Genomic DNA, 22,358 nt, shown 5'->3' on the forward strand with positions numbered 1-22,358 from the left:
GCATTCAGGTTTCTGCAGAGGAGGGTACAAAGGCAAAATGTGATGCTTTCCTATCCACCAGTACAGCCTAAAAACCAGTTCCCTATATGAAATAGCCAAAGGATTCCTTTCATTAATTATCCATTTCCTGTTTTTGCTTGGGGACTCTCTGTGACCCACCAATATATCTATGTATAACTGGGTTATTTAACCTGAACCCACTGGATAAAGCAATCTGTGATAAGGCAGTCAGAGCCAGTGTGGGGTAGTGGTTAGAGTATCAAATTAGGATCTGGGAGACCAAGGTTCAAATCCCCACTCTGCTGTGGAAGTTTGCTGGGTGACCTTGGGCCAGCCACACACTCACCCTAACCTATCTCGCAGGGTTGTTGTGAGAATAAAGTGGAGGAAAGGAGAACAGTGTAAGCAGCTTTGTGGAGAAAGGTGGGGTATAAATGAAGTAAATAAAATTTTCTTATCCTTTTGAGTTAATAACATTGATTTCTTAGTTAAATTACACTAGAATGTTCAGCCTATACTTGTTACTTGGATTTATCTTTTTAAAAAGGGTGAATTCTAAGTAGAAATGTGTGGGGTTGTAGGCGTGATAACTGTACAGCTTCAAAATACAGAACTACCAAATTGTAGATAGCTTTACACAATGAGTACAGTGTGTTGCACTGGGAACACAAGTCTGTCTTAAGCCTCTGAACCATTTACATTCTTCTTAACATGTTTAAGTAGATGAAGACCTTTTTTTTTTTTTATTTAGCAGACTCATCACTTTGGGTGGATGACAAATGAAATTACAGTGTTTTCCCCCTAAATATCACACACAGTATGTTAGTCGCTGACATTTTACCAAAGCCTGGTTCTTTATCCGAGTACCTTGGTTTGCTCAGTTCTTTCACTTTTATTTGTGACATTCATAGATCACCTATCTCCTGAAAGCTCTCAAGGCAGGTGATGAAGGAAGATACCATTCACTTTTCTTTACTTTTGTTCTCTAGATACCTTGTAACCCATCTTATGGGAGCAGATCTCAACAATATTGTGAAATGTCAGAAGCTTACAGATGATCATGTACAGTTTCTTATCTATCAAATTCTTCGTGGTTTAAAGGTATGTACATCATTCCCTTTAATATAGCAACTCTTGCTACATGACAAAATGGGAACTGTAATAGAAAATACCACAGTCCCTTCTCTTTCAGAGAGAATAACTTGAATGGCTTATGTTCATTCTTTTAACTTTTGATGTGGTGATCCTTTTCAATTGTAGAAAGAGGTCTAGAAGTAATACTGTTTGATGAAACAGGGTAGCTACATTTCTTTGTACCTAACTAAAATCTGCATCAGCCAGGCACCTGGTGATCTGAAAGACAGGCTATCCCATCACAATATGGCATTTAAGGCAGACAAAGCAGGGCCTCTAAAGATGGCCCAAGTGGTCAGGTAGTTTCATATGGGAATAGGCAGTCCTTAGGTTATGTCAGGCCCGAGCAATATAGATCTTTAAAGGTCAGTATCAGCACCTGAAAAAGAGCCTGGAAGCAAATTTGGGAGCCTTGTTCACCCTGAAAATGTTCATTGGTGAACATTCAGCGCACTATTAGAAGTCTGTGTTTAAAAAAAAAAATCTCAAATGTCTCAGAACTTCTATTTATGCTAGCCGTTTTTTTAAACTGTACTTTAAAGGACCCTTAAAATTGAATTATAGATGATTAGGGCTGCAATCCTAAAGGGAGGAGGACTCCATAGGAGCCGGCGTGACCCTGTGGCGATGCAAGTGCTCATTTAACCTGGGATAAGGAGCACTTACGGTGTCATGAGTGGCTTCCACACTGGCAGCAGGGCCCAATGCAGCGGGGCTCAGGCGCCAGTGCTGGCTCCTGTCAGCGTTCCAGTGGCACAAGTCCCTGTGCTGGTGTCCTGGGAGGCATTCCTGGGGGCAGAGCTGCGGCAGCTTCCTAACCCCTGTTGCCCCAGGAACGTCCCCTCACGCAGGGGCATTCCTTATTCCACCTTTTTTGGTGACATAGCCTCGCTGAATTCAGTGGGCCCATTTTCATTTTTTTTTTGTTTTTTTAATTTCCCCCCGCATTTATTTTTCTTTTTTGCGGCTGGGGAGCCTCTGAGGAGTAGGCGTGGCTATGCTGCTCCCAGCCTCGGCAGATCTACCCCCACCCCAGGATTGCACTGCCCAACAGCTAAAAATGGTTTTCAAATGGTCATTTTCCATGGGCATAAGGTACATAGTTTCCATTTCCCACTGCAGGCCCCACTTTACTCCACCTCCACAATGTTCAAGATGGTCCTGTCTCCCAGGAGCAGCATTTCAGGGGTGGAGGGGGCGGTTGTTCCACTAGTGTAGTTTAGTTGACAGTACCTCAGATCTGGCCCTTTTGTAATTAAGAGACAGAAGATGGTGCTCTCAGACTAATTTTCAAAATATCTTATCTTGCAGTATATCCATTCAGCTGACATTATACACAGAGTAAGTATTCTCTTTGACATAACTTAAAACCAATTTCAATGCATTTTAATCAGAAGACAGCAAAACAGCTGCAGAATTGGCCGGAAAATTGTTGATGTATCTATTGCAATAGAGGTTTGAGTTAAAGTTATAGGAAAGAAAGACTCTAGATTGTGTTTGTTTTTGGTTCACTTTGTCACAGTGGTTGCTTTATGCATTTTTACATTCTTCCTTTTTTAACACATGGCTTCGTAACATAGCTGGTTTTCATTTGTATGTATGTGGCAGATATTTGTGGGGTGATTTTTAAATTTGTGCTGCTCCTACATAAGGTGGTTATGGGCTGCTGGAAAATTCAGAAAGTTGTGGATTGTGATGAAATTGTTTTAAAATACAAGGAATGCCTATTAGCTACTATCAACACTAAATTTCAGAATTGGTAAAGAAACTTTGTGTTATGATGCTGTTTTTTTCTTTTTCTGTTTTAGGATTTAAAACCTAGTAACCTAGCTGTGAATGAGGACTGTGAACTAAAGGTAATTAGGGGTTAGTGAGCATAGCTGTGGCTTGTGGATAACCTAGTGCAGTGATGGCGAACCTTTTAGAGACCGAGTGCCCAAACTGCAACCCAAAACCCACTTATTTATTGCAAAGTGCCAACACGGCAATTTAACCTGAATACTGAGGTTTTAGTTTAGAAAAAACAACTTCCCTGGACTCCCTGCTGGGCAGCGAGGAGTCCAGGGAAGGGGGCAGGGCCTTTGAACTGCTCCATGCTGCCTGCAAAAACTGCATTAGAACAAAAACTGCATTAGACCTAATATAGCTGGGAACCAGACATCCATAGTGGTACCTTCACATTCAGAGGCAGTCTACCAGTTGTGGGAGGGCTGTATTCTCCATTCTTGAGGAAGTCCTAGAGAGACCTAGCAGGCATTTGCTGGAATCAGGAAAGTTTTCAGGGAGGGACGGAGGGAGGAAAAGGAAAGGAAGAAAGGAAGGAAGAGCTTTCTGGTCAGGGAAGGAAGGAGGCTTCTGGGCTGGTGAGTAGGGCAGCAGCCACCTCGTGCGCCAAGGAAAGGGAGTTTTGGTGGGGAAGGGGGCTTCTGGGCCAGCATGAGAGGCAGCTGCAGCCTCTCAAGCTGAGGAAAGGGGCTTCTGGCGGGGGGGGGGGGAGAATGAGGCTTCTGGGCCAGCGCGCTGCCACCTTGCGCGCCCAGGAAAGGGGTATTGGAGGGAGAGGGGAAAGGGGGCTGCAGGGCAGCTGCCTTGCGACCCAGGAAAAAGGTTTTTGCCCATGGAAGGCACCGAGGGAGAAAGGGAAGGGGGCTGGAGGGCCGGCTCGCGAGGCTGCAGCCGCCTCGTGCGCTCTTCAAAGGGTTTTTTGGCCGGGGAGGGGGGGGAGGGAAAGGGAGAAGGGGGCTGGAGGACGACAGCCGCCTCGTGCGCCCTGCAAAAGGGGTTTTGGCTGGGGGAGGGAGAGGGAGAAGGGGGCTGGAGGGCAGCAGCCGCCTTGTGCGCCCTGCAAAAGGGGTTTTGGCTGGGAGAGGGAGAAGGGGGCTGGAGGGCGGCAGCCGCCTCGTGCGCCCTTCAAAAGGGGTTTTGGCTGGGGGAGGGAGAGGGAGAAGGGGGCTGGAGGGCGGCAGCCGTCTCGAGCGCCCTTCAAAAGGGGTTTTGGCCAGGCAGGGGGGGGAGGGCGGGAGGGAGAGAAGGGGGCTGGAGGACGGCAGCCTCCTCGTGCGCCCTGCAAAAGGGTTTTTGGCTGGGGGAGGGGGAGGGGGAGGGAGGCTGGAAGACGGAGCCGCCTCGTGTGCCCTGCAAAGGGTTTTTTGGCCGGGGGAGGGAGAGGGAGAAGGGGGCTGGAGGGCGGCAGCCGCCTCTGCGCTCTGCAAAGGGGTTTTTGGCCGGGAAGAAGGGGAGGGAAAGGGAGAAGGGGGCTGGAGGGCGGCAGCCACCTCGTGCACCCCGCAAACGGGTTTTTGGCCGGGGAGGGGGGGAGGGGAAAGGCTGGGCGGCGGAGAGTGCAGGGAGGGGGGTGGGGCCTTTGAACTGCTCCGCGCTGCCTGCAGGCAGCGCAGAGCAGTTCAAAGCTGGCGGCGGGGAGTCCAGGGGCGGGGGCCCGCCGCCCAGCTGAGCCTGCGTGCCAGCAGAGAGGGCGACGCGTGCCGGAGTCGGCACGCGTGCCATAGGTTCGCCAACACGGACCTAGTGATTGGTCCTCTTCATGTAGGTCCAAACCTAAATAGTTTATTAAGAAAATCCAAGAACGTATGCAAGTTTGATCGCCCACATCCATAATTTTCAAAATGTGCAGATCTCTGTCTGCTTCCAGATATTTAATAAAAGTGCCAACTTAACTCTTTTGGAGTTACATAAATATTGTATAGTGGGATTGCAGTGGTACTGCTCTTGGCTGAAGTTGGGCACACAAGGACGTAGCAACTTCAGGTTGGCAAGTCTAGCTTACACCATATCTATTTCTTAAACTTCCTTCAGTCTTTCCTTACATTCGGTTATAGTGCTTCCCAATTGTAGTTGGTCAAATGAGAAGCCCATAGTTTTTAAATTGTACAATGGAGTGCCTGCCTGTGTTGTTGTACAGATTCTGGATTTTGGGTTGGCTCGACACACAGATGATGAGATGACGGGGTATGTTGCAACCAGGTGGTACAGAGCTCCGGAGATCATGCTGAACTGGATGCATTACAATCAAACAGGTATTGCTTTACTAATCTTCCCATAGAGATTGGCTTGGATCCTGTGCGACAGGCAGAAAGCCTTCCACCTTTGGAGGGCAATTTTCTTGCCTCCCCTCTCCTGCTTCAGCCCCACATGCTGTTCCAAAGTGGTAGGGGACATCCTAGAACATCCAAAGTGGTAGGGGACATCCTAGCTCGGGGCCATTTGGGGATATAGCTGGAGGAGCATGCATGTGACAGAGAGTCTCAGCTTGTGGGCAGAAATCCTTCTCACATAAACGCTGCACTGGAACTGTCCTCTGCTACCGGATGTTCAGTTCTTAAAGTATTATTGCAAAATGCTACTCCTTTGAAAATAAATTGGTTCCATAGTTAAGACAAAATAGCATGTTGATTAAAATTGTATGCCCTAGAACTGTTAATCAATTTTCCTGCAAGAAGCCCAATTTGAATTTGTATGTGTATGGTTAAATGTTTGTAATTTTTTAAAAATGTGTTAATAAAATACATTTTTAAAAATATGGAAAAAAAAAGAAAATAGATCTTTTCTGCATCTGAACTTAATCATATGGGTCTAGAAAGTACAAAAGTGTGTTCCCTGCTCTTATATTAAAGCTAAGCACTTTTGTTCAGACTGCTATTCTATTTATTTATTTGTAATCATCAAAATGCTGAAATGTCTGTGTGGCTATGGAAAATCATTGGCTTCTAACTACTTTTTTTCTTACCGGTAGTTGATATTTGGTCAGTTGGATGTATTATGGCTGAGCTGTTGACTGGAAGAACACTGTTCCCTGGTACGGACCGTATCCTTTAAAAGAATTTAATATGAATGTGCTTCATTTTTGTACGCTGTAACGTATTGCACCAGGAGTGTTTTATGAACTATTTTTTAGATCCTATGCCCTTCTCTAGTTTTGATGAACTCCTTGTGCACATAAATATAATCCCATTTTTGTCAAAATATGTAGTAATAAGAACTACTGGATCTGTGTGACAGTTAAAATGCAGTATTAAGCCTTTTTTTTTTTTTTTAAGAAAAGGGTTAGTGGCACAGTCTCTAACCTGCCTTTAAACATTCCTTTAAAAAATAGCCTTCACAAGAAAATGCAGTAAAATGCAGTTGAAGTTCTCTGAGATTAGTCTGCCAGTTCCCGCAATCCAGATTTCCTTTCAGTTTTTTAAACATTTTGATACTGGGTTGATATGAGCAGATGGACATTTGCAATTTATTAAAAGTAAGAGAAAATGAATGTATTGTCAAATATGCCTCTGAGCTTGAAAGAATGAAGAATGGGTAGAAACTATTCTCAGATCTACTTAGTGTAAGTCCTATATATGTTTTCCCCCTTTCTTTTCACTTCCTGTGTAAATGTACCACCTACAGATACTGAGTGCCACACACAGGCATATCACTAGAGTTGTGTTCACATTGAATTTTCTATAAAGAATATATGATTACTGTAATTATTTTGGTATCAGATATATACAGTCATAGTCTCCCAGCACAGTTGAGAGACAGGCATTCAGATTTGACACTAAAGTATTTGGAGCTCTACATGTGTGCATATATATATGTATATATATGGAGAGAGAGAAGAGATTGTTGTAATCATTTGATCAGGAGTTCTTAAGGTAAACATTTTGTCATGCAAATACTTATGTGAGATAAGTGACACACCTCTCTCACACACACTTGCCCTGCAAACCTAATTTCAAATGGGGCGTAGCAAACTGATGTCTCTTCCAAAAATATCAGAAAATAGCTCTGTCTGCTGGATTCTGCATTCCCAGTGACCTCAGAAATGCAGCAGGATTGGAGCCCTAAACCCCAACCCTTGCCTGTGAGCCTCCCACTTACTTAGCCTGACTGTGACAGCAGGGAAAAGAAGAAGAGTTGGTTTTTATATGCTGACTTGCTCTACCACTTAAGGGAGAATCAAACCGGCTTACAATCACCTTCCCTTCCCCTCCCCACAACAGACATCCTGTGAGGTAGGTGGAGCTGAGAGAGCTCTAAGAGAGCAGTGACTAGCCCAAGGTCACCCAGCTGGCTTCTTGTGTAGGAGTGGGGAAACCAACACAGTTCACCAGCTTGGAGTCCACTGCACTTAACCACACCACACCACGCTGGCTCATGCTGTGTGGTTCTCCTTTTCTCCCTGGCATTTGTTAGAATGCTGATATGGCAGCATCTAAGGTAGCCTAGGAGGAAGTGTTCCAAGGGATCTAGTGTCCTTTGTATGGATATCAGTGGCCCTGGGTAAACCATGCTTCCCCAGTTCACTGGTTCATGAGATACTAAAGAAGGGAGGTCTTCCTGTTGCCTCTGTAGCAAGCAGGTGAGGGTATGGGGGAGAAGGAGTACTGCCCTCATTTCTGATTATAGTCTGAGCCAGAGAAGAGCTCTTTAGTCCTAATACTTACCTCAGAATTACTGAGGTATGTGTTCAAAAGCAGGAGATTTCAAATTTTGGCAAGGTTTTATGGGATCTGTCAGCTTAGTCTTCTGAAGCAATAAAGCTACCTATTTTGTTAACTAGCACAATAAAAAGCTGCTTCTTGTTCAGACTAACTGCGCAATCCTAAGGGGGGTGGGTGGTTAAGAAGTGCCCGGGGACAGTGCAGCCACACTGCCTCCTGAGCGGCATCCCCGATCAAAAAAGGAAGGCAAAAAGGTAATTTAACAAAACCCCGTGAAACTCCTCCACAGGCTTTCATGGGGCTATGCCTGCCTTGTTGCAGGCGTAACTCAGCACTGGCTGAAGGGGGTGCTCCCAGGCTGAAAGGGCTTTGGGAGCTGACTAAAGCCAGCCCTGCCCCTGAGAACTCCCCCTTTGACACCAGCACGAGCCCTTGCGCCAGGAAAATGCTGCCGGCGAAGCTGTGCCGGCACCCGCAGCTCATGCTGCCGCACTGCTCCCCGGAGCCAGCATAAATGGTCCCGCACGTCGTTAGTGCCAGTTTAGCAGGCACAAGTGGCACTAATGCTGGCGCTGGGTTCACATCGGCTCCTAAACTGATCCCCCCCCCCAGTTAGGATTGGGCTGTCCATTACCTACATTTTAAATATCTTCTGGAAGAAAAGGCTAAATCCTGCTGCGGTCACTTCTCCAACTTTTACACAGTTGAGGCTGGTTTTTACCCAAATGTTTTGATTTTCTAAATTTATAATAATTTGTACAGTCTCTTAAATGTATCCTAATGTTTTGCTTATCTCACTTTCAAAAGTTAAGAGAAGATTTTAAAAAAGTCATTCATAGCTATTTCCTAGAATTTTCCTTTCTCTTCCTTACTTGTTAAATTTCTTCCTTTCTCTTAATGTCTCGTTTTCTAGTATCTTTGCAGTGGATTTCCTCCATTCCTGAGGTATGAAGAAATAGTTGTCTTGCCATACAGAGCAAAACAGGCAAATTTCCTGTTCAAGTTGGATTCCACTGTCATTTTCATTGTGTAAATACTGTACTTTTTTCTTCTCTGCTACATGTTTCTTCTCTTTGTCTTGCTGACTAAGTATCAGTGTGCTTTTCACAAATATAATGGCCTCCATATACAGTGAGGGGTTCAGAGCGAGAGTGGGGAGTGGGTACCAGACCTTAAGGTTGCTTTGTATTTATCAGGCATAGTGAAGCCATGCAGTCAAGTACCAATATGGCGTTCTCTTGGGAATGCTAACCGTATGTGGAGTATACCAAATGTGTACCCAGTGATACCTGTAACTTGTAACATGTGTCTCATTGGAACTACGCTTGCAGTGGTGCTTGATCCTCAGTGGTGCCTTGGAGTCCACTAAAAATAAGGAATGGCTTATGATTTCTTGATCATTCCTGTAACTGCAGTTATTGAAAATCAATTGTATCCAGGCCAAAATTTGTACTGCACATGTAATGTTAACTGACTGCACAAAGTTGTTTCATGTGTTTCTAAAGTTTAGATGAAACAAATGCACACTTACTTGGGTGGAACTGAGTATAATCCAATATAGTAATTACTAAGAAAACTTCAATTTTCATTTCTTCCAACCTGTTGTAGATTGTGGTGGTCTCTAGTTTTGTAAATTGTGGGGAACAATGATCTTTATCTGTTACATCTTGATTACCCTGTTGTAAGGGAGCTTCTGTCTAATTCTTTTCAACCTGAACATGGTATAAGAAACTGAGGTAACTAATTCAAGAACTGTGGTGAAGAATTACTGTGTCGACAATGTTCTAAGCCAAGGAGGCTTGTTTTCAAAAAAATAATCCTTTCAGAACAAAATGTGCTCTTTATGCTACTTTCCTTGTATACCCACTCAAACCTTGCATCTGCCTTTAACATTATCTGAATAAACTGCTGAGGCTTTTGCAATACTTGCTGCAAAGGGTTGATGGAACATGCGAGTCCCCACCCCCCTCCATAGAATCTTTGGGATTTGCCAGTCTTCGATGATTCTCCTCTGAGATCTGCATGCTTTTCTTTCCACACATTCTTCCCTTTGAGTTTGCTTTTGCTTTATGTGCTTGCTTACAACATCTTGAGTTTGCTTAACTGTTTGCAGTTGGCAGCATAGCCACAGTGAGCATTCTGTTAGCATTGATAGACCTAATGTTAGATGCCTTGTTCTAGCTTGCAGGTATATTTCCATTTTCTCAATATGCTGGTCAGATGCTGATCTACATGGGAAGTTACGATGCCCAGTGGCTTTTACTTGTTCCCTAGAAATAGGGTTTGTAGCACTAGTGACGTAATGTGAACACTATGCCCACATTTGCAGAAATGCATTAAGGGGGGGAGTATTTGGACAGCAGATGTTTCTGTTCTTGCACTCAAATATGTTTCATCTTCAATAAGGTTAGCCAGAAGTTGGCTGGTTTAAGCAGTAGTCTGGGTCAAAGGAAGGCAACATTTTTGAATACTCTGGTTGCCTGACTGTGTTGTGTTCTGAGATATTGTTTCAGGGCTTTGCTTAGTTTTTATATAATTAACATTTCAAAGATATAAGAACTTATGGCTTATGGGTGAAACACAGATTTGAACTAGATATTTTGTTTTAAAGGTGAGCTGAATCAATCTGCAGATTAGAAACTGAATTTTAGGAGAGACTTCAGTTCAATCCAGTCTTCAATTCACTAAACAGCTTTTATTTTTATTTTTTTCAAATTTGTAGCCTGCCCTCCCCAGCAATTTGCTGATAAAGGCCAAGGCTCAGTATTAAAAAAGTAACCTTTTAATAAATCCTCACAACTGTATATGTTCACTAAACACAAGCGGAATACCAGTGTTGCAGTGCTGTCATTAAACTGTATCTTAATATTTCTTATCACATGAAAAATTTTCCCTTTGAAAAAAGGGGGTTGAGGTTGGCTGTTAATCTCCATAAAGTATTCTTTTGAGATTTTAATAGCATGATCCTAACAATGTTTACTTGAAAGCAAGGCCCACTGATTTCATTGGGATTTTCTTGTAAATATTTGTGGAGTTGCAGTTTTGATATCTAGAGACTGAAATTGAAAGTCTTGCTTAATGTCCTTCAGAAACACTTGACAATGTATAGAAGATAATATGAAGATATTTGCCAGGGGTTGTCTTGAATTTAATGAGCTTTTCTCAAAACTCTAGTATTTAGCTGAAATAGCTTCCCCTTCCTTTTACATTAGCAAGGTGCTGTTATTGAGGTATATAATATGCCATTGATAACACCACAGTGCAATCCTGTAATGAGCCATTTTGGATAACTTGATCAAATATACCTGTTTCATGTTGATTTTAATTCATCATCAAGCAGGGGACTATACTTACAGTCTATTCCTGAAAGGGGGGTGAATCCGCAGCAGCTGGGAGCAGGGGAAAATGCCCCATAGCAAGCAGTCAGGCTGTACCACCGAAAAAGGTGGTGCAGACCTGCTGCCGCTCAAGGGGGCACTCCTGGGGTGAAAGGGTTGTGGAAGCTGCCAGCACAGGCTTTCCCTTCCAGAAATGCCCTGCCGGTGTGGCTGTGCTGGTGGCAAAAGCTGGCGGCACCTGAACACCAGTGTGCTTGCCCCCATGTCAGCGTAGGTGCCACCTTATTCCATGATAAGATGGCACCTATGCCAGCGCAGGCTCCTGCCAGCTCCTAAGGAGCTTTGCCCCCCCCCCTTTCAGGCATGGGCTCTAAATCTCCAAGGGCAAGGGGAGAAGCCCCTTCCCAGTTTCCAAATCAGTGTTTACTTTTCCTTGTGGTGGGGGAAGAAAACCTAATCCCAGTCTTACCCTGGGAAACAATCCAAATTAAGAAAGAATACATGGTCAGGCCACTAATGAGTTTGTAGCTGAGATAAGAGTTGGACTTTTTGGCTCTCATACTTACTATGCTATATGAACCCTCTGTCTTCAGAAATAAACAGTAGGGTAGCAGAGATGTGCAAAGCTAGTTTTAAGGTAGGTTTCAGTAAGAAAGCTAGGACTTTTTTTATTCTGTGAAAGTTATGATAAATTCTCAGATGAATTTAGTGACATGGGCTATCTGTTGTAATTAGTAATGTAAGTAATTACAGAATTAGAGTTGAAAGTAAACTGTTATTTGCTTGCAGTTCTGCTTGGGGTACCTTAAGTGCAGAAGGTTGAAATTTAGATAGCACATGTGATATTCAGATTTGCCTCAAAGGTGCTGATTGTCTAATCTTTAAATGTTCAGCAACAGTAATTCTTACTGTTCACTATCATTTGTGCATGCCAGTCTTTCGCCATCTTGCTTCTGTTACTAATTCTTAATCTTACTAATCACTGGGAGTCTATAAATCTAAAGCAAACATAGAGCTCTAATTTGCAGATTGCATAGTTTTGTATTCTGCGTGTTAAATGTGCATGTTTGCCAGAATTGGAGGTTGTTTGGAAACGTGGGGGAGTGAGAATGAGATGCACCGAGTACTAGTAATGTACACAAAGTAAAGGTGATAGTACTAGGTAGAGCAATAAAGCTAAGTCATTTGAACATAGAGACTCAACCAAGCTCTCTTCAATAATCTTTTTAGTAGAAGCTTGACTACGTTATTACTATGTTGAGGACAAAATACGTTTTGGAATATAAAACTAAAGATTTTGAAAAAGCAGCTAGATTTCTTGGGGAAGTCATACTGTTTAGCATTGGGTATTATCTCGTGGCTGTGAGCAGTAAAATTACTGCTTGCAAAAGATCAGTGGGAGTTCACCTTTCCGCTGTTAACGCTGCTCGCATGAATATTCACATGTGATGTGAGTTACACACACCTCGTGTGAGTAATCATTTGCATATGTTAGATATTTACCCTAGTGGTTGCACTAGATCTTAATATTCCAGATTTGATTGAGCATGTATTATTATTTTTATTCAGGATTTTCAGCTCACGGGTATATGTGGGTTATATATGCTTTTATACATAAGATGTTCAAATCTTAACAGCTATTGCGATCAAGGCATTTGGTTTACTTTTTCCCCTTCCGCTTTATTGGGCTGCTGCTATTCATTTTATTTGTCCCAGCATTTTCCTTTATGGTCCACTGTTAGATATTGATCAGTTGAAGCTCATTTTGAGACTCGTTGGAACCCCAGGCCCTGAGCTTTTGAAGAAAATCTCTTCAGAGTCTGTGAGTTTAAAACTTGATTGTAATGTCTACCCTTCTGGCATTTTGTATGTTTTTACCTTTTGCTTTGCCATCTTGTAGATTGGCTCTATCTTGTTCTTCTTTAGTTTATTTTCCCTATTCTTCAGTTTGTTCTTCCCGGCTCTGCTTGAATTTTCATTCTTTTTTTTTTTTTTTTTGTACTACTCACTGTGTAATTGTTTCCTCCCATCTTGCTTATTTTTCCCTTGTGTGTCTTTAGGCTGTACTAAGCTTAGCTACTATATGCTATTATTGTAGACTGTTGGTCACATGTTTGGTAGGTGTGCCTGTGTGTGCTCTCTTGTTAATGGGGAAGTGCATTTCTTAGGAATGGGTTTTTGAGATGTACTGAATGTTCTCCCAGGTCTGGCAGACCAAAGAGAGTTCCAGAAGGAAAAATTATCTGTTTAGGACTGAGTATTACAACTGAGAGTCACTTTCATAGCTGCACAGTGAGCTTCAGTTGCTACTAGTGCTTACAGTGTCTTTAGAGCATAAAATCCACCTTGTGATAAAAGTGATGAGCTGTGAAGACGGTGATCATGGAATCAGTGAAGAGCAGAATCCGTATGCAGGATGGCTCAGCATTCAATGGAAAACATACTTTGCCCTTCTACAGGGATTGGTTTTTATTAGTATAAATGCTTTGATTAGAAACTCATTTAAAATCAAACTGAGGTATTATACACACTGTAGAGATTAAAACTTGTTCAGAAATTAGAGCAAAGGTGACATGAAAGGAGTTATGATTCAGCATATTAGTACTTAGTGTTTTTGGACATATTTAAAGCAAGCTCTTGGGTCATCATAAGAAAGTAAGTATCATCAACATGATGAAAAATTGCTCTGGCTTCTATGGAATGTTGAATATAGGTAGAGGAAATAGACGAGCAACAGAATGGAACTCAAGAGAGGCTTGTAGTAATATCGGTTTGGATCCACTGGAACATTTCAACAGGCTTAAGGATTGCCGCCTGCAGAGCATGACATTTTCATTGAACCCCCACCCCCTCAGCAGCTCCAAATGCCCCCTGAAATCCTGTTCCTGGAAGTCCCTTTTCCCCCAGGAATTGGATTTCAGAGGGCTTTTGGGGCTGTTGCAGGGTGGGGGAGCAATGAGAAACTTGTGCTCCAGGGACGGAAATCCTTGCACTGGCAGAAAAGCACCAGAGGATCTAAGTCTCTGTAATTACCATCGCCGTGGAAGATGAAAACAAAAGTTCTGAAACCATGCTTCAGGATATAGTCAACGGGGTCATGGTAGGAGTGGGGAATTTAATAGAAGCGGTTATGGTTAGGGTGGGGGGAAAACTGACCCCTAAAAAGGAAGATGTGTTGGCAATTTGCTGTTCCTCATTATGTTCTTGGAAGGCCTATTTTCTGTATTTATGTGTATCGATTGTAGAAACAGCCTGAAATATTACCATCTCCTTAACGGTGTTGATGGAAAGTGCCATCAAGTCCAGCTGACTTGCGGTGACCCCGTAGGGTTTTCAAGGCAAGAGATGAACAAAGGTGGTTTGTCATTGCCTCCCTCTGCATAGCGACCCTGGACTTCCTTGGAGGTCTCCCATTCAAGTACTAACCAGGGCCGACTCTGCTTGGCTTCCAAGATCTGATGATACTGGGCTAGCCTGGGCCATCTAGGTCTAGGTATCTCCTTAATAACCTATCTAAATTAGGATAGCTCTCAGGATAAAAATCTTACACGGTAGATTGTTTCATACTTACATCTGATCGTATCTTTCTGATCTGCAGTTTCACTCCCATTCTGTATGTGCTTAGCAGCCATTCTTGGCCCAGATATCATCCAGAAAACAGAATGTTGAGTGGTGAAAAAATGCAGAATTAAATGGCAGTGTACACTCAAAGCAGCCTGCCATCTTAAGTGGCTTCATACCAATCTTGAGAAGGAACGGCAGACGGAAGATTCAGTTTAACCTCCTACCAAGTTATCATTATAACACTATGGTATGAGATATTGATCAGGTGCAATCTTGACTGGTTGCAAATTAGGTATCAAAAGTGCATAAACTTTTGTTACCAGTTTGAAATATAGCATGATTGATTGCCAACTGCTAACTAAAGGTGTAAAATGACTATGCTGAAGAATGAGGAATTCTTAATATTAGACAGAGATTTGAAATCGGGCCCCTCAGCTTGGACTGTGTGTGTTTCAGAAACAAATCGTCTCCCTGTTCTGCAACTGTGAGTCTGTGGATTTTAAATCAAAGTAAGATACACTTTTCTGCTTTGAAGACCATGTGTTCACTGCAGGTCTTCCAATACAGTGGCACTTCTTTAAATGGGAACTTTAAAGGGTAAGATTTTCTAGAGAAAATAGGTTGTGATATACTAGCACTGTAGTTTATTTCCCTAAATAGGTTTAGTTTGATTCTGGTTACAGTTTCAACAAAAGCAGACAGCATATAGGTCAATATCTGTTGACTACATCCTTCCCCATACATCAGACTAAAGTACAGTCAGTTCTTTTCACCTGTATAAATTGCTAATATCATGCTAACTTGACTGTTCCGTGCATGGTTTGCAGAAGCTTGGATTGCTTTAGTTGCCATTAAAATAGCTTTAATTTGTTTTTTGTCAATTAACAAGTCAATTAACTTTTTGTGCATTGCCAATAACATTCTAACATTGCATGTTGCTCTGCTCATGTTTATGCCTATTGAAAGAAAATAAACATTTTGTAGGCTGCAGCTTGGTAACATATTATCTTATGCTGCAGAAGGGTGAAAGCTAAGCTTTGTACGGCCAGATAGGAAAAGGATAACATCACATTTCTATAGCAACCTTATCAGTTGACTAACTGCCCTGTTTAAGGGGACTCTTGATTTTAAGTTTAAAGGCAGCACTATCCAGGCTAAGGTTGCTTATTCACGATAACCAATGGGCTAGTGTTTGGCTAAGGTTTCTTAACAGTGATTTTCTAATATTAAACTGCTTTACATTGTAGTCCACATTCCTGTGCTTAAAGGTCATATGACACATGGAGTGCTTCCTGCCTGTTGTGTGCAGACTAGATGTTTTGTATGCAGTCTTAATTGTGTGATATTGTAATATTAACAAAGCCCTTGACTAGGCACCTAAGATATTAACCAGCTTCAGCAGATCATGCGTCTGACGGGGACACCCCCTGCATATCTCATTAACAGGATGCCCAGCCACGAGGTGAGACCTGACAAGGTGTGCATGATTGATCTGCACTCAATGTTCCTTTATTAGGAGACTTTTAGTGTAATTACATAGTTTCAGGTAGGACAATTAACTTTATCCCACCACCACCACCCCAAACCAAAGAATGAATGAGGGAGAACCAGATTTGAATGAAGTGGAGCAAACTGCCACCGGACCTTGGTATTGTGTCAACTCACATGTGATACTTCCAGCCTGTTGCATTTTGTAAGATTTGTATTGAATCAGTGCTCAAAGGTACAAAGGTACAAAGGCAATCTGGATGCTGTGGCTGCCTTACAGAAAGTTGTAACTTGTAGCACGCTTTACTGTGTAATGGATGATGCTCTTCCAGTTTTGCGCAAGTTATAAAAACCAGAATTTAGCACTTGTTGTTAATAGAGCCAGTTGTGTGGGTAAGAGCGCTAAAACAAGTAGCTAAATGGGAACTTGCAGTAACAAACAGTAGACACATCTACACATACTTTTTTGCTTATTGGTGATAGGAGGTACTATTTAATATGTTTTATTTTCTCCCAGGCAAGAAACTACATACAGTCCTTATCTTACATGCCGAAGATGAATTTTGAAAATGTATTTATTGGTGCCAATCCGCAGGGTAAGACATGTAGCACTTCCATTACAGTAGGGGATATAATATACAGATGCTGAGGTGATGGTTCCTTTGGGGCAGCATGGTAAGCTGATGTCTTAATGTGGTGGTGGATTTTTATTTTTTATTTTGGCATAGAAGGTAGAAATAATTCAGGCCTTTTCTCTGAGGTGCTAAAAATTTTCTATAACTGCTGCCTGTTTTTGCATCTTTTTGGAGACTGATGATGTTTTTAGATCTCAGCCTTTGAAATTTAGTGGTATGAAATGTTTATCATGTTTATCATGGTTAGATAAACCATCTTGGTATCATTGAACAATTTGCCTCTAATGAAGAGCAGCTTCTTGTTACGAATATTGCTTCTTTGAGATCATTTAGTTCAAGAGAGGGAAAAACATTAATACAACTTAATTTCCTGTTTAAAGTAGAATCCACGGCTGTCCATTCTTTTCTGTCAGGCCTTCCTTACAAAACAGAAAGATATCATGCTGGGTATGTTTTGACATAAGTGCCCATTCCCAACTGTGGTTTAAAGTATTGCTTGGGAGAAAACTGTTGAATGTTATTCCTCGTTAGGGGATAGGATCCTGATCATGTATAGCTTTAAGTGGAGCTGTTAAGAAATGTTGTACATTAAACTTTCCCTCCCCCCCTCTCTTGGGGTTATGAAGCTGTGGACTTACTGGAGAAGATGCTGGTGCTGGACACAGACAAACGAATCACTGCTGCTGAAGCGCTTGCCCATGCCTATTTCGCTCAGTATCATGACCCCGATGACGAGCCAGTTGCAGATCCTTATGACCAGTCCTTTGAAAGCAGAGAACTTGATATTGAGGAATGGAAAAGTAAGTTTGCTGGAAGACTGATTCATTGACACTGCAATCCCGAGCAAAGTTTCATACTTCTAAGCCCATTTAGGATTGTGCTGTAAGCTATGTGTCATTCACCATTATTCCAAACATTCCTGTGGTGAGAGCAATTCTTGTCAGGAGATGAGGGATGTTGGATGCAAATTCTGCATAGACTGGGAAAAAGTTAGTACAGTTCTGGTGGTGTGTTGCCAGATGAACAATTCAGTCATTTGCCAACTAGTTTTGATATCAAATCAGGGCTGTGCCCAATTTTTGTCAATTAACTTTCAAGGCAAAAGCGGATGGCTGGGAGTAAAGTTTCACCAAAGCCCCACTCCTCTCATGTGATGTTTAGCCCAGGCTGTTAGCAAACTGCTTCATTGTCATTTATTTAAACAAACTCTGTGTGATCCATTTAGGCTGCTTAGTCTGTTCACCATTTAGGTGAACATTTAGGCAGCTTCGTCAGTTCACGCAGCCAGTGAGATTCGGCTGCGTGATGTCACACAACAAATTGGATGGAGTGCATGCGTGGCCCTCAGTTGGGTGTACATTTTCATTTGATTTTGCAACTCTCTTCTTCCAGTTGTCAAAGCAGGGGAACTGGGGTGCATTTTATAAGAGGCAAAGTTTTCCACATGTGCACCGACAAGTGCTAAATTATAACTCCAGTAAATTATAAACTAAGTACATAAATATCTTTAATTACAGTAAGTATATTGGCAAAACCACTTTATATTACCATTAGAAGCATATCAATTTGATTAATGCTAAAAAATCTTCCAGATACTTAAAAACTCCTGAGGAATAAGCCTATACCTTGTTAAGAGTTAGTCTGAATGGACTAAATTAAAAAAGACATGGTGACTACTTGCATTGAGATAGGGGCTAAATTTTCACATTAGGACTTTGCTGGGTGTGGCCCTACAAGATATGCACAATTTTAATTCCAGGTATATTGTATGGATTAGTTTGGATTCTGCACATTTTCAACATATGAATCAACACTATCTTAGGGGGAAATGTTATGGTTGAACACGGAAGATAGCTTTGTTGAAAAGTTTTCAGTCTTTCATGACAATAAGAGTTTTATGTTTATGACCATTTTGTTACACTTTTTGTATATTCAAGGATGTTTATGTATTTAGTTTAGAATTTGATTTATAACTTAGCGTACATATATGCTATAAATTATAAATCAAATTCTAAAATACCTAAATATTCTTTAATATACAATAAGTGTGACAAACCTAAAACTAACCTATTTATATCAACTTCTGTTGTTCTTTTGGGTTGATTTCAAGGTTTTTTTCTCCCTCATTTTTGTGCCTTGAAATTCCCTCTAGAATAAGACTCTTACCAGTCTTCTAAAGATACATAATAGGCCAGCTTCTCTAGGCAAAAAATAAATAAATCTCAACTCAGATCGGAGAGTCCTAAACGTTGTGTCCACCCAGCACACTTCTGACACTGCTACAAGGTTTCTTTTGGAAGGTATAAAAATACAAAAGGGAATACATGGGAGAAAGTATTCCTTCAGGTAGCCATGGCTTAGAACTTTAAAGATTAAATAATTCCTTGAACTGTATGCAGAAACTGACTGGTAACTAGTGAATCTCTTTAAGAACAGATATAAAATTGTCTCTTTATCCAGTCCCTCCAATCCAATCACATTCTGAACCAGCTGTAACTTCCAAGCAGTGTTCAAAAACAGCCCCTTGAGGAACATGTTGCTATAATTTAATCTAATGGTAATCAAGACCAATATGACAGTCAGTCCCATCTTTGAGAAGAGGGAACAGGTGGCACAAGAAGTGAATATAGATAAAATGCTGCTTGTTGTTGCAGTTGCCCTGATTTTTAAAATAGTAAAGCTGTATCCAGACATGATCTACTGGTATTCTGTCTGGGGGAACATGACCTTCTCTTCTCCCTTCCTTCCCACATAAACTGTTTTATCTGAATTAAATTTGTTATCCATAATCCAGCCACTTTGTGACCCCCGGCATTTATTTATTTACCTCATTTATACCCTACCTTTCTCCCCAATGGGAACCCAGAGCAGCTTAAGTCATTCTCATCTTCTTCATTTACCTCACAGCAACTTGTGAGGTAAGTTAGACTAAAAATGTGTGACTGGCCCCAAGATGAGCCAGCAAGGTACCTTAGCAGAGTGGGGATTTGAGTCTGAGTCTCCCAGATCCTAGTTCAGTACTCTCTAGTTAGGGATTCTACTGCTCTAGAGCTTGTTGAAAAAGAAGGCAACAGTGTGTCAACCTACTTGAACCATAAAGCTCTTGACAACCTCTTGTCAATGAGTGCCTATAGATGTTAAATAGCTTGTGGGGAGGGGAGAGTAAATGGACTCTTGGGGTACCCAGAGATATAATTCTCATAGGCTAGAGCAGAGTTGTCTGGCTCTACCATCTAGAGCTTACCAGACAAGTAGAAGTGGAATCATTGCAAATTAGTGGCATCAACTCCCAGTCTTTGTGTGGTAGTTCAGAAGGATATCATGGTTAATGGTATCAAAGACTGTGGAGAGGTCCAAGAGAATCAATAAGGGCCTAATTCTGCCCTCCACATCCAGGCAAAAGTCCTTTACCAACATGACTAAGGCAGTTTCTGTCCTTAAGCCAAGTTGGAAGTCAGGTTGAAATGGGTCTAGATAAAGAAGAGAAACTGGAGTTGACCAGCTGTCCCCTGTTCTATCACCTTGCCCCAAAAGGTAGATTGGAGTAACTTGGCCAAAATTATCTGGAAGCACTAGGCCCTTGTTCTAATGTAATATGTCCCCTCCCTTCCTTTGCACCTTTCGATGGATGACTCTGAGAGTGAAATAACTTTGAGTGGTTCCTCATCTTGGGTGGGCTGGGGGACTTAGCCACCAGCTACACTAACGTCTTTATCTTCATCTGTTTCTCCCCCAGGCCTGACATATGATGAAGTAGTTAGCTTTGTGCCACCACCGCTTGACCAAGAAGAGATGGAGTCCTGAGAATCTGTTTCTCTCTCTTTGTCCCATATCACTGTGAGGGGAAGGCCTTTTTCATAGGGATTCTCCAAATATCATTCAAGTGCCTCTTGCCGTGAAGATTCTCCTTGGTGGAGGGGTTTTGTGTGTGTGTTTGTGTATTGAATGGGGGAGGGGGGATTTGGAGGAAAGTATTTATACAGTTACTATGTAATGCTGCATGTTCTCTTGTATTTTTGTATACAGCCTGGGACATGCTTCTGAAGGCCTGTTCAATTGCTTTTTAGCCCGTATGGTTGGTAACCAGCTTTCACTGCTCTGGGGCAAGGCAGATATTATGCAGGGAAGCTGAGACCTCAAATTCTCAGTCGCAATTCTTGCCATTAAATGGCTGTCCTATTAAGAAAAAAAGACTTAGATAATGGAAGTTGAACTGTTACTTGAACTGTGCCCTCTGCTTTCCGTGTGAGAGAAAGGAGGGTGAGGGGTGTGTTTCCATCCCTGTGCCGGGCGGCTGTTTTGCACCCAAAGCCTCTTCCCAGTATTGTGAACAGTGGAAGGGCTGTTCAGGATTTTTTTTGCCTGAAACAGTTAAAAACAAAAAAGTGCCTTAAATGAATGAGGAAATTAGGCCTGGGTTGCTGCTTTCTTAATAGCGGTTGGAATTTTGAGCTTGCTGCTTTCCAGGGTGTGAGCCACAAGGCAGCCCATATGTGACTACTATGCCCTGGGTACAAATCGTCTAATAGAGGGTGTGTCCCTCATTAATTGAATTTGGTCATATCCCTTTCCTTGCCCTGCCCTTATCCTAAGACATCTCAGCAGTAGCTCTGTCATGATGCCTGCACACTTTGGGTATATTCTTAAGATTGTGGGGGAAGGGCAGAATGTATGTGCATACCTAGGCTTATTTGTGTTACCTTGGAGGAGGCACTGGGATGGTAAATCAGCCAATAAATCACTTTATTCAGTACTCACAGTCAGAGCCATAAAGAACTGCAGCATCCATCTAACCTCGTGCAATTCACTGTTGACATTCTGGGCACTTTCTATATGAAAAAGGGACATGTGAACATGCACATTTCTTTGTTCTTCCTTTCTGTGGCTTTAAAAATGTTTTCCTTTATCAGTCTCAACGTGCCAGAACACTTGGTTAAGTTAATTGTATTAATATGTCACAGAAATCAAATAAGTGAAGTTCCCTGTGTAGAGACTAAGTGGGGGGCATTGGTTCAAGTATTTTGTGTTCATTGGGTATTCTGGGTATCTTGAGATCCTATTTTTAAAGTATTTTTCCAAAATTTGTATAATGCAGGTATCATGCATGGATTATATGCCTGCATCATGGAAAGAGTTGTAGCTTTGCAGTATTTTTGTTTTCTGACGGATCTGGGATTTTTGTGTATTATTCCCTTTGTACAGAGAAGCCACAAAATGATGGTATGTGGATAATGAAGCCATCAGATCCTTCCTTTGTAGTTATCTCCCTTCAGGTCAGACTCTCTGTAGAGAACTTGGATTTGGGGTCCAGAGAGCAGCACTCCTTCATGCTTCTGGTTCAGAGGCCTCCTTAAGACCAAAACAAAATCGACTCCCTATGCTGGACCTGCAGTCTGGATATTCAGATGGAAATGTAGATACATTCTGTAAAACACACAGAGACTATTTTTATCAGACATTTTATGTGTAGATGCTACAGTGTGACTTTACATGCAGAAATACTACGAAAGAATTTTAAAAGTGTATAGGTATTTGTGTGTGAGTGGGAATATTTCAGAGCTGATATTCTCCGTGGGAGCCCCTGTGGAGCCCAGTAGTGTGGTGCTGTTCTACTGCCTGAATTCTGGATGGAAAGTACACACTTTATAGAGGAATTCTGCAATTTTGTTCATATCCAGGAACTTTGCTCTAACTGGTTATGCCATATAGGATATCACACAAAGCCACTGGTTTAAAATAAAACCTATTTTTCAGAG

General features: G+C 42.0%; 1 protein-coding gene across 2 annotated transcripts in view; it reads left to right on the forward strand.

Annotated features, from left to right (window-relative positions):
- MAPK14 (mitogen-activated protein kinase 14) overlaps window positions 1–20,826 on the forward strand; it is a 33,324-nt gene extending 12,498 nt beyond the window's left edge. The window contains exons 4-12 of one of the 2 annotated variants that reach the window (XM_056844301.1): window positions 990–1,101; window positions 2,446–2,475; window positions 2,943–2,990; window positions 5,057–5,171; window positions 5,888–5,959; window positions 12,658–12,737; window positions 16,485–16,563; window positions 17,229–17,402; window positions 20,339–20,826. In XM_056844301.1, the coding sequence (XP_056700279.1) occupies window positions 990–1,101; window positions 2,446–2,475; window positions 2,943–2,990; window positions 5,057–5,171; window positions 5,888–5,959; window positions 12,658–12,737; window positions 16,485–16,563; window positions 17,229–17,402; window positions 20,339–20,406 (778 nt within the window). In that variant the 3' untranslated portion in view covers window positions 20,407–20,826. Of the gene's footprint in view, window positions 1–989; window positions 1,102–2,445; window positions 2,476–2,942; window positions 2,991–5,056; window positions 5,172–5,887; window positions 5,960–12,657; window positions 12,738–15,861; window positions 15,942–16,484; window positions 16,564–17,228; window positions 17,403–20,338 lie in introns of both variants that reach the window. The other variant, XM_056844300.1, reaches the window with a different exon arrangement.
- The last annotated feature ends 1,532 nt before the right edge of the window (window positions 20,827–22,358 follow it).

This window comes from Euleptes europaea, chromosome 2 (genome assembly GCF_029931775.1).
Source record: "Euleptes europaea isolate rEulEur1 chromosome 2, rEulEur1.hap1, whole genome shotgun sequence".
NCBI lineage: Eukaryota > Metazoa > Chordata > Lepidosauria > Squamata > Sphaerodactylidae > Euleptes > Euleptes europaea.